Source organism: Endocarpon pusillum, assembly GCF_000464535.1.
Source record: "Endocarpon pusillum Z07020 unplaced genomic scaffold C682903, whole genome shotgun sequence".
In the NCBI taxonomy this organism is placed as follows: domain Eukaryota; kingdom Fungi; phylum Ascomycota; class Eurotiomycetes; order Verrucariales; family Verrucariaceae; genus Endocarpon; species Endocarpon pusillum.
The window spans coordinates 287,025-299,525 of NW_006913468.1; the positions used below are offsets into that span (position 1 = coordinate 287,025).

General features: G+C 46.2%; 3 protein-coding genes across 3 annotated transcripts; 1 reads left to right on the top strand and 2 right to left on the bottom strand.

Annotated features, from left to right (window-relative positions):
• Positions 1-2,786: 2,786 nt before the first annotated feature.
• EPUS_02676 (D-xylulose reductase A) lies at positions 2,787-3,662 on the top strand (the record flags this gene model as incomplete). Its single annotated transcript, XM_007787599.1, has 1 exon — positions 2,787-3,662. One exon carries the CDS (start codon positions 2,787-2,789, stop codon positions 3,660-3,662), a length of 876 nt encoding a protein of 291 aa, XP_007785789.1.
• A 155-nt stretch (positions 3,663-3,817) lies between these two features.
• On the bottom strand, positions 3,818-4,589 carry EPUS_02677 (uncharacterized protein; the record flags this gene model as incomplete). The annotated part of the gene is made up of 3 exons (XM_007787600.1): positions 3,818-3,935; positions 4,009-4,458; positions 4,507-4,589. 3 exons carry the CDS (start codon positions 4,587-4,589, stop codon positions 3,818-3,820), a joined length of 651 nt encoding a protein of 216 aa, XP_007785790.1.
• Positions 4,590-6,855: 2,266 nt separating this feature from the next.
• On the bottom strand, positions 6,856-8,226 carry EPUS_02678 (uncharacterized protein; the record flags this gene model as incomplete). Its single annotated transcript, XM_007787601.1, has 2 exons — positions 6,856-7,286; positions 7,899-8,226. The coding sequence occupies 2 exons, from the start codon at positions 8,224-8,226 to the stop codon at positions 6,856-6,858; spliced, it is 759 nt and encodes a 252-aa protein (XP_007785791.1).
• Positions 8,227-12,501: the final 4,275 nt, after the last annotated feature.

Sequence of the window (12,501 nt, forward strand, 5' to 3'; positions counted from 1 at the left end):
GATTCGTCAGAGAATATAATAAGTGCCTACTCTTCAACGCTCCAGTCTTTACGACTTAACACCTATTGATATCGAAGATCAACCACTTCTAGTGTCAATTCAGGTCTTTTTTTGCATTGCCATTTACGCAGATTGTACGGGAGAAGAATTCGCTTAATAGTACTATCGGAGAGCAAAATCTGTAGATCTTTGCGCATTTGCGCGTATGTAGACTTCAGATGAAAGCGTGCATAGCGTACAATTGTTCTTTTGTCTCTTTCGGATGTAATAGAGGGCCTGCCCGCACGCGAAACTGATTCGTGGTTGATTCGTTGTGTAGATAATTCATAGGTAGTTCGGACGGTTGAGGGCGCGAAATTAAGGATCCGGCCAATATCTGCATATTTTACACCACATTTGGCTGCACCGACTATTTCAGCTCTCTGAATAGGCGTCAAATCCGGGCCTCGAGGCCTATTAGCATCGATTTCGCTTAATGGCCTGCGTTGAGGCATAATTCGTTGATAAAGTAGGGGCGTTGTGGTGGGGCAAACGCGAAAAAACGCGAAAAACGCGAAATGAGCGAGAACTTTTGACCGGGTACTGTACATATTACATACACGTTGTATTTTTGGAGGCTTCAACTAGGCCGTTTAGGGAAAAGAACTTTTTGTATGCCGTGTTTGGCTTCTCATTCAAGCCTTTTACCCCCTACTCCTGCCTCCTCTTTTCACCACTCCACTTGCTCAAGGGAGAGTCAAGCTTTTTCTCTTCCACTCGCCCAAGAGATTGGAGGTTTCTTCTGTAAGACTTGCAACCAGCGGCCCATCGCAAGGAGACATGATCCTCCCTCACCTGTTCTTGTGCACTTTTTTCTGCCTATACCACCCCAAGTCAGGTACCCAGCTTTATCTTTCTATCACTCATAGGCTGCTGTCTTTCATGTCAATGCCCCAAATTTTGGCGAGCATACTCTAAATGTGCATTCCTTAAGATCGTTCAAGCTGGCTAAACCCGTCGCTGTTCTATCCGACGCGTGTCCAGTGAAGTATGTGTTGCTGAAGAACGAGTGGACATCGGATACTGATGATCGCTCTTGTAGTCAATTGCTCCAACATTCCACCAGTACTGGGCGGACTTGAAACCCGAACGCAACAAGGTCAATAAAATGATATGTGAGCTATTCCATCTATCTCAATGGCCAACTTCCAGCCATGAATCAAGGACTATTCTTCCACACACGCTCCATGGCAGCATGGGCGACTTGCAACCATGTGAGAAGAGTTCCATGAAATCTGGAGGTTGCATAGCAGAGAGGAGCGCGCCAGCAAGGCATGCGCCTACAACAGGGCTTCTCGTATTCTCTCGCATAGCAAAATTAGCTGTATCGCCTCCGAGGCTTTAGCACGGATCCCAAGCTAGATCCTGTCGTCAACAGGCGATGTACTTCTGCCTTTCGTAAAAGTCTGACCCTGAGAGCCACATGTACTTATTTGCTATGGTCATTTGATCTGCAAGCCACAGGACAGCCTTGCGATGAACGAGCGTAGCGATTTCAATATCCTCAGTCGAGTTGGTCTGAAGCTCTATCTCGCCAATGGATAGCTCGAGGGCAAACAAGTCGTACGGGTAACCTGCCCCAATAACCATATACCCTAAAACGCCAGCGATGAGTGAAAGACAGTATAGAATGCACATCGGCCTCGAGAGCCAGGTGAGAAGACAAGCGCAGAATAGACTTTTCTTTGGTGATCAAGGGGAAATATCGCACAGCCATTTGTGAGAATGTGGAGGACAGGGATTCTTAAAATGTCGATAGGAGGTCAGGATGTTCCGAAATCTGCCGACGTGTTCACTGACAGACGTGGCGCCTATACAAGAGAGTCTTTCATGACGACAGAATATCAGAGCTGAAGCATCAATGCTCAAGATTATGGCGTGGGAAAGTACGGGTCATGACGGTTCTGGTTAACTACCTGGATGCGCTTAGTCCCCAATAGGATAGTGACTCAGTCACCAGCAAAAAGCATGTGAAAGTGTTGGATGGAAAATCCTGCGGGATATCGTCCATACCTTTAGCCACGATGTTAGCGAACCTATGAAGATGGTGGCATCAGGCAAGGTCCGAAACCCCTGCTGGCATCCCTGGTGAACACAAGGCGTAGGGCGGTCTCGACTTCTTGGAGACGGCTCTGGTTTTTATTGCAGTCATCTTTCAGAGTGATGCTCAAGTTGAATTTGACTTCTTTCGGCTGGGAGCCCACGGAAAAGATGCCGCGAACACATGGCCCGACGCCAAGATACTCTCTACTCGCTCAGGGTTACTCGGCCTGCCAGATGCTGCCATGAAGCAAGGCTACTGATTGTCCTGCGTGATATAAGACCTGGCGCAAATAGACGGAAGATGTGCAAGAGGTTCCAAAATATTTACCATGTATAAATGTCGATTCCTACTGCACTACACACCACACATTCTTGGATCCATAAATGTCATAGCCCCATATCTCCCACAACACAGACGACTGTAAAGCCAGATTTTCCAACAACGACTATGACTAGCCGCCCAAAGCCAAGTAACATATCCTGTTTCTTGTATGGTCCCGGAGATGCTCGATACGAGGAGCATCCTGTGCCAACCATTACTGATCCATACGATATACTTGTCCGTGTCCACTTCGTAGGTGTCTGTGGAAGCGATGTATGCGATAAGCTATCAAGCACGGAATCCTGTGATTGACCGGTGTCAGGTACATTTCTGGAGTCATGGAGGAGTCGGCGAAAAGGTCTCCGCCTCAAAGCCGCTCATCATGGGCCATGAAGCTTCAGGAATTGTTGACCACGTGGGCTCCGGTGTATCAAGTTTGGAAGCAGGTGACAGAGTCGCAATTGAGCCTGGATATCCCTGTCGAAGATGCAACACCTGTAAACGAGGTCAATATAATTTGTGTCCTGGCATGAAATTCGCAGCCTGTCCCCCGGACGATCATGGGACTTTGACAAGACTGTTCAAGGTACCGGAAGACTTTTGCTACAAGCTCCCAGACAACATTGGCCTTGAAGAAGGCGTGATGGTCGAACCTCTCTCAGTTGCTGTTCATGCAGCGAGGGTGGGCAAGATCCAGCACGGCGACACCGTTGTCATTCTTGGATCTGGTACCATCGGTTTGCTTTCCGCCGCAGTAGCAAGGACATTTGGCGCGAAGAAAGTCGTAGCGGTTGATATACTGGAGCACAAGCTGCAGTTTGCTCAGAGGTGGAACGGTTCTAACACTTTCATGCCAGACCCTAGGAGCTCTCCGGCGAGCAATGCCCACCGACTTGTGAAGGATAATGAGCTTGTTCTTGGTGCTGACGTGGTAGTTGAAGCCTCAGGAGCGGCAAGCTCAATCAATCTTGGCGTCCATACACTTCGACCAGGGGGTTCTTTCGTTCAGGTAGGCGTGGTTGGTGCCAACGTCGAGTTCCCTATTCAACAGGTTGCCGAGAGGGAGTTGCACATACTTGGATCGTACCGATATGGAGCCGGCGACTTCCAGACAGCGTTAGAAATGCTATCGACTAAACAAATCATCGTTAAGGACTTGATAAGTTCAACTGTGCCTTTTGAGGAAGCAACAGTGGCTTGGGAGATGACCAAAAGAGGCCAGGGAATCAAGAATCTCATCCGGGGAGCTGCTCTGTAGGGTTTGCTAATTACTGCGTGAAGTTTCAACCATTCATAGGTAGTTGCAGACTGCTTCTCGTTCTTGCGAACAGGCTTTGTAGGTCGTCGTCACTAAGGTTACACTTGCCAACAAAGCTATCGTCTGCCAAGTCAAATCTGAGAGTGTGTATCTTCCTAACTGTCGTGGAACACTTCCAAATGCATCTTGGCTTTGGGTAATCTCCAGGCCCACAGCATAAGGACAAGCAGGATATCAAAGAAGCTGAAAACGAGACTTCCACCAAACACCAAGCTGTGATAGGTCCAGGCGTCTTCCGCGTTGAGATTGAATAACTTGACAGACAACCGCCCACGGCATAACATACGCAAAATTTGAGACGAAGGATTGATAAAGATTCCATTTAGGACGAGTTGCAAGAAGAATGGTGGCTAGCTGAGCTGAAACGCCATAGAATATGACATAGGTCAAGCTGGATTGCCGTACTTCCACTGGGACAAACGCATTCGCGAAGTTCTGTGCTGCGGCCACAAAAACAATGCTCATGATGCAACCGAGAACAGACTGAAACGCGATCAAGGTGTACGCCAAGCCGAACCGAGAGTCCAGACTGCGCGAGGATTTGTCTCCGATAATAACCCAGGCAGCCCGTGGCAGACCTTCATTCAGTACCTCGGCCACAGTTCCGATATATGTGTAGACGTCGGTTGTAACCACGCGGGATGCATCGATGTTTGCAATCCACAACTTTAACAGTGTGCCGTACAAAGCTGGGAGCAGAAAGGCAAAGAAAATTGAACAAGATAGCACCCAATAACTTGCAAACAGTCAATATGGCACCAGCGGCTGCCTCTCAGCCACTTACCTTTCGCGATGCCACCACCTACGAGGTTTGGTAGCTGTTTGAGTTACATTGAGTTCAGTGATCTGATCCGCTGCCTGCGCCATGGGCGACGATTCTCCAGGCAAAATTCTGTATCGAGCTCGGAGTCTCAAGCTCTGAAAGAACATCTTCGACATGCCTATGTGGTGGGTCGTGTTCTGAAAGCACTTCTCCGCACCAAGACCATGTCTCAATTACGAAGGGTGTCCCCAGCCTGACAAAGCGTAGCGATTGGACATAATGCCGGTATGAACAGATGGAAGTGACTGGCCGAGTGGCTTCGACCTGTAAGGCCTGCAGGGGTGCTGTAGCTTTGTGCTGTGATGTGATGCAAAGGCAGGCATAAACAATGCTCTAAAGTTGTGATATATTCAGTCCCAAGACAGCTTTAAATTTCTCCATCACAGGATATCAGCTAGAGTAGTGCAGCTTGGGATCTTTGGAGGTAGAATGTAGATTGAGGTCTAAATATTGCTCTGGTCAGAGGCTGGTCGCAGGCTATCATGACCAATCCGACCGTGTCCTGGAATTTGTAGACTGAAAGTCCCACTTGATGGATAAGTTTTCCGATGGGTCGGAGATGATGGTCCACGACCTGGTGTTCAAGGCTTCAGGTTCGAAATCTCGTTGAATGTTTCTGGAAAGCACTACCGCGTGGAGTGTGATTGGAAAAGCACCTTTGAAATTGGAAAACCAGCCACGATATTTTGGCGTTGCCGGATTGCTCTTGATCGGGGTTAAATACTTCTGTGTGCCGCCGCGTGGCCATCAAAGCTTCTCGGGAGAGGCGCACAAAAAGTTGGTGCAGATCTGCGGTTTTGCTGAAGTGGGCCACCTTGACATTGCATGCAATCCTCCACTTCGTAATCAGAGCATGGTGGTGGTGCGGTGTCTCTGATCACCTGGTGAGAATGAACAACGAAATCCTTTTCGTCTCTATTACGGAAAGGGGCTGGGTATTTTCAGGCTATGTATCTCGAGTACTGTGCATTGCGAAAGTCTTGCAAAAACTCCAAAAGTGCAGTTTCCATTTACAAGCAGGGTATCCATCAAATCAAATGATCCAATAATTTTGTTAGGATAACTGTCAAGAATTTCCTTCTTGCAAAATGAGTCCGCCAAGACTTTTAATTTTTTTTTGCCAAAATATGCCAAAATATACTACTTTTCTGCCAAGACCCAATTTGATTAATTTGACAACCGTGATTTGATTTGATTGCCAAGCATTTGATTTGACTGGATACACTGTTTACAAGTTTCCGTTCAATGCTCATCAACACCCAAACTTCTCAGGCGGGTGTGGCAGAGACATAATGGTTGCTGGCCAATGGCTTTTGGCCAACGGTGATTCTTTTCGAGGAGAATCTGACTTTGGCAGAGATCAGACTGACAGCGAAGTTAGACCATTTTTGTTGGGACGCTGCCGCTAAGGGTAAGGCAACCAATACGGACAGCCACCACCTAACAGGTGCAAATTCTTTCGGAAATACCAACAAAGTTCCCATGTGGATCTCACATCCTCTCAAGAAGAGCTTGTTTTTCCAAGCTCAAAAAAAGGTCTACTTTGCCCAAAATATTACCCAGTGGAACCGAAGCAAACGATTCTAATATCTGAGTATTAAATATTGTAGAACTCAAAAAATACAGTTTGCGCTTAATTTGCTACGTGTGTCACCAGCGTTTTGTTACAGAATTGATACGCATTTTGCATCAGCCACGCATGTATTTTTGGTATCAGCGTTTCGCGCTATTCCGCTTGATATAGCAACTCTGTACGTATAAATGCGCGCTCCTCGCACTGAATTAGATAGAACAACTTGCTATTTCCACACTGATCCGTCGATTAGTCAGCACAGTTCGTCAAATATGTTGTCAGCGCAGACAGATATAAGGACGTTCAAGGAGACTGGAAGCGACAGGGCTGTGTTGAATAGGTTTCGACAGAATCGAGCACGAAGGAAATTGTCGAATTCAATGCCGGGTGGCAACGTCTACCTCGCCGTACTATGGATGATCCGAGCGTGAATGTCAATTGGCCATTGGCAAGCATGAATGGGTATTAGGATATGCAATTACGTCATTGAACTTGGAGAAGGTGCTAGAGCGGAATGCGTTCGGAAAGGTCCATTCAGAAAGGTCCATTCGGCAAAGGTCCATTCGGCGTTTGGGTCTTGGCGGGTTTTACGTCATACAAATTACCAGTAGATTTGCCCATTATGACCATTTGAATAATGTGAAGATTTCATAAAGAGAACAAGACTATTTATTGATGTTATGGTGACTTCTCTATTAGGAAATGGATACAGGGAACCTGGTGTTGCACAAATAGCTCTATTGCTTGGCCCCTCTACCTGCTCCGTTTCTGCCCTGCCTTGTCCCCCGTTTTGGCGCCTTTTCGGCCTCTAACGCCTTCATTGTGGGGGCTCTCTTGCGGCCAGCTCTTGATTGCGTCATTGCTGCTGGTGCCGTTGAAGGAGGGGGTATAAAGCCCTCCTCTTTTTCTTCTTCTTCTTCCTCCTCCTCTTCTTCTTCGTCCGGAGTTAGGAAGGACCGACGAACTGGGTTGGTGGCGGCGGCGGCGACAGAACAGGGGACGGCAGAAGCCGTGGACTCCGGAGGAGGAGGAAGAGGAGGAGGAGGTCCTGCAGAGGGTGTTGGCCCTGTTACAAATGAAGCTGTAAGGGCTATATTAGCTCCCTGGCGTGCCTCTTGAGCAGCAGCCTGTTGTCTATGATTAGCGTCACGCTCTGCTGCTTCAGCTCCTATCATAAGTCGCTTGTTAGCCTTATCATGACTCTTAAACTGCCTGTTCCACCCTGACCTCTTAACAATATCTGGCATTCGAGTAATAAGATCATCTTCCTTAAGCTCTTGAGCAAATTCAACTAGGCCCTGTTAAGCATTTGTAGCTGCTTGATCGTATTGTGTACGAGCGTAGCCTGTCAGGTCCTCTCTAGCCTCTAGAACCTGTAAGCCAAGCCCTGTAATCTGGTTCCTATTAGGAGAGATATAAGGGTTTTGTAAGGAAGAGGCAGAATGTTGTAAAGGAGATATTGGAAGGGCGAAAGTACGGTATGTCAGTGTCCATCTAGTGATTCAAATAGGCTCGCTATTAATTCACCAGCGAGGATGTATTAAGGATCGAGGTATAAGGGCACTATCCTCAAATGGCTGCGCAAGATAGTGCTTGCAAGGGAGGCCAAATCGAATAAGTAATTCGCATTCGGAGCAAGAGGGGTTAGGGCGTAAAGAGCCCTTGTTCATCTCATCTTTTGTGACCTCCTATTCAGAAGATATCTTTGAAATAGCAAAAAGCGATATAGTATCCGCTAGCAGTACGAACGCTTTCGAGTCGAGCGTACGAGGTAGCTTACCGCCATTTTGAGCCTCCTCCTGAGATAACTGTCTGAATTTTGACTTCACAATAACTCCTAGCCGTCGAGTAGCCTCTTCTATACTCAGTTGCTTGTTCAGAATGTCTTTAGTGCCAGGGTGAAGGCTCTCAGAGCGTTGATTCGAGTGAGCGCCTAAATTTGGGTACTTTTGAGTGTGGATTCGTAGAAACTGTGACTCCTTAGGACCCCAGTACTCGTTAAGATACTGTATCTCATCTGGCCTCAATTTGGCATGAATCTTTACACGATTAGCCTCTAAATCAAGCTGGGTATCGCTCTTAATAAAGGTCCATAGGAGCGACTTCATCTCCTTTCGAATCTCCTTTGAATAGCCTTTATCAGCAAGCCTCTTTTTGACGTTTTGAACGGCATGCCAATCACAGAATTGAAGAATCGTTTCTAGAAGAGATATAGGTATAGAAGCTCTTATGCCTGTAGCTTAGTCGCTAATGACAACGCGTGGCACAGGGGTAGGGGGGCAAAAAACATGCTTTTTGAGGCTCTTAAAGATGAAATCAAAGGATAACTTTGCTTCTGAACGGGCAAACGATAGAGAGCTTACAAAGGTCGAGTTATAATTCGTAATACCAGCAGTAACAAGGAGCACAAGATTCAGGGCATTTGTTCGAAAAGTACCATCAACGAAGAGAGCAAAATCTGCTATAAACTGTTGCGCATAATAAATTTATTAAGGATAAGCAAACCAAATCTGCTGTAACTGTCTACTGATAGCTATACCAGTTTCTGAATCGAATTCCTCCTCTATTCGACATTTGAACACGAATCCTGCCTCCTTTAGAGCAACAACAAGCGCTGCAAACTTATTCTGCTCAGCAGAAGCAGTACAAGATCGAATGTTATAGTAAGTATCGCGATTAAGAGGAAATCTAACCTGTTTAAGCACTCAGAGAGCAGCAGAATAAGAGATATTAGCTGCTCAAAGCGACTTACCTAGCTTAATCATAGGTAAATACCTAGGGAGCGCCTTAATATGCTCCTTTTTGTATCTCAGTAGATTAGCAGCCATCAAATAAGTATGAGTATTATGACGAATACTTAAAACGAATCCAAATACACCAGAACCACGCTTGCCAACTTGCTTATACGTAAGACAAATACAGTAAAGACAGTTGCGAGCGTTGATATTAGTGGCCTCTTGCTTTCGACGGCTAATGATTTTATCCTCCTCATCTCTCTCAATGTGCTTCTCAAGCTGACGGCTATTTAGAGTCTCAACTCCATGATGTATACAGCGAAACTCGAACCGCGGACGAGCTGCCTTTGCGCTACCACTCGTTTGGACAATGGCAAACCCTTGCGATAGGGCCCAGCCTTGTAAACGCTCTTTACAAACAGCAGGATTATCGAAGACCTCCCCAGGCGTAGGGGCTGATAAGAAGGAGGAAGGGAAGGACCGTACACGCGCTTCGAGCTCTGCTTTGAGATGCTCTGGGCAGTCGGGATGGGCAGTCCATGAGGAGGAGGTGGCCATAGCAACAACAGCAATAATAGTACAACACCAAAGATATCTATCTCAATACCTGTTTAGGAAGCGGAGCAAGCTTGAATTATGAATGGCGGTGGATTTGATCTCTCTGGGAAAATCTAGGAATACTACATACAAATTACTACTACGCAGTCATGCCAAGACCCAAACGCCGAATGGACCTTTGCCGAATGGACCTTTCTGAATGGACCTTTCCGAACGCATTCCGGTGCTAGAGCCGCAGTCTCTACGGTCCAAGGAGGGAAGCTTGAGAAGGTTGGCGTCACAGGGAGTCAGGGACAGCGAAAAGGCGGTTCAATACAGTGGCAGATGCTGCGGTAGATGAAAAGAACATGCCCACGGTGTCGTCTGTCAGTGAGATTTAATGGCTCCGGTGCTGATGTATAGCGAGCATCGAGCATCGAGAGTGGAAACCAGAAGTGCTGGTTGTAGAACGTATTCTACCATCATATGTATAAACGGTACATCATCACCACATTAGAGTCGAATATCAAACGTGACGAATAACCCAGGTTAAGTACTAGTACTCTTACACTTTGACACGTATGTAGATGTCTCAAAAGATACTAGTAGGTAACAGAACCTCAGGAGTAAGTAGTTAGAAATTTCTAAGAGCGAAGATTTTGTTCAAAGAGGTAGATCCTGATCTATAATATTCTAGACCTCGAGTACAATATACTACCTATAACACCAGATAGAATAACTACAAGCTTTATCAGATTGACAAAGCTGCAGAAAACAACATTCTTCCACATATTTCTGCGCCAATTGAGGTACGCCGATCGGCCATTTTCCCCTGCTAAACTTTCATTTCGCTCGCACAGGTCCAAGAACTTCACCAGTGGTTCCCAACCTTGCCGTATGTGATATTCGAGCAAGCGATTCTTCGGTACAACTTGCCACACATGCTCATTGTGTTCGAGAAAGCGTTTCTTAATTTATCCCGATCATCATAGTCACGTAACTGAAAACTTCCCAGATCAGCTCGCTGTGTGTGGCACGTTTCCTAAAACTACTTGGATCAGTGTAGCAAAGCACTCACAAAGAGGGCCATCGATGGACCTTGGAAATGGTTTCTTGCAGCGATCGTACCCAACTCTCGACGTCACGGGTATTGAGAATCACTTTTGCGTTTGTATAGACCTTGCAGGACTCCTCAACAGAAAGCAGTGTGGCATATCGAGGACGTACTAGGTTGGAATCAGCATTCATCCACGTTCGGAGAAGGGCAAAAAAAAGTACGTCAGAGGCTCCAGTGAGTTGGTCCAGTTCGTCTCGGCCCCATGGGTCCTCTATGCCAGACAACTTGGGTTCGGTCGCCTTGTCCCAATCAGACAAATTTCCGTTCGAGACGCGATCAGTGAAGTCGTACGGCGTGAAGCCGTACTCCTTCGGGGCTGCTGCAAGGGTTGTACAGTCTGAAATGAGTACAGCACCGGCACATTTCCTGTACCCTAAAGAGGCTTACACGTCGTCCCTGTCCTTCCCCACTCCATCGCTTAGCTGACCGCATGTTGCTCATTCTGAAATAGCCATTTCTCTTATGCTGCAACCCACATGAGTGAATGCACAACAGGAAGCATCGATAGAAGATAAGGTAATGACCAGTGGTACTGAGTCCTCGGGAATGAGAGTGAGGTTTAATTGAGCCCAACCTCTCCTTTATGACAGAAATCCTGTTTTCGTGATATCAGTCAATCCTAACTAGATCCCCGATCCGTGTGGGACACCAGGCAAGGGAATCAAGGACTTCCGAATCCCTGAGTGTGTATGTGTTGCTGTCGAAAAGCCTCCACTAATGATGAGGATGTTGTAGATCAAAACCACCGTGCATATTAGATTGTGTTAGCCGGGATTGAAGGCGAAGAATGCAAGGATCGCTCTTTTCCACTCATAGTAGCTAATTCTTGGTACAACGCTGGAGAGCCGGATGGACCAAAGTGTCCATTGTATGGTGGTTGTAATGACTAGAAAATACAAATGCCAAGCTTGAGTGGAACTTCAGTTGTGTACTACAGACGCCAAGGCCCCACGACACCTACTATACTGTATTGGTACTACCAGTACGGAGTACTACGGCTACAGGCCTAATTTTTCTACCCCCCTTGTTGAAAAGATTAGTATTAGTACAAAACGTACTATATAGAATTAGTATAGATGCCTGACAAGTGGCCTAGATAGGACTAGTCTCCAAAATCAAGTTTTTACATTCCATTGGCATCTGTAACTGCTTGATATTGTGTCTACACTACTAGTTAAAGCAGCTTCTTAAGAGATAGTCAAAAGATACAGCATCCTATGAAGCATCTAATAGCGCCGTCATATCATCATGCTCATTGATATTTATACAGAATTAGTAGAATGCGTACAGAGTGATATGAGTAGTATTTGCATGATGAGCAAATTCGTGCAAAATAGTAACAGGGATGCTGACAGGGTGGGGCGTGTAAAAAACATGTTTGTAAGATATTTTGACCAGGGGGGGGTAGAAAAATTAGGCCTGTAGCCGTAGTAAGCTGGGGCTGGTAGTCTGAGTGATGAGCAGGCTGTGCCTACAGTACCATTGTACCACTGCACTCATACATGGTCCGCCAAGAGACATCTGCTCTTTACACACTGCCCAACTTGAATGCCCTTTGTACCGAGAGGGTTAACTGAAAGCTCTAGCCTCTGTCACGTAGGGTGTCCATTTGATGAGTCAAATAGACCAAATCCATGCTTCCGTCAAATTACATCAAGACTTTGAGATTTGATAGACTGGTCAAATAGAAGTCTTGGCGGATTACTTTTTAAATATTTAGGAATTAATACTTATTTTCGATTTGAAAAAAGTCTTGGCAGACTCTGGTTTCAAGTTTTCAAAGGCAGTCCTCTTAACAAAACATTAGTACTTAGTACTTACCAACATTTAACTCTATTTGATATTTGACAGATGAGTCAAATCAAATCAAATCGACCTTAGGTATCAGGTAAGCAAATCAAATGGGGGTTCAAGATTTGGGTTGATTTGATTTGATGGATACACTGATTGTGGTGGCCGGACGCACTTGATTTGCCTGGTGGTCTGTCTTGCTT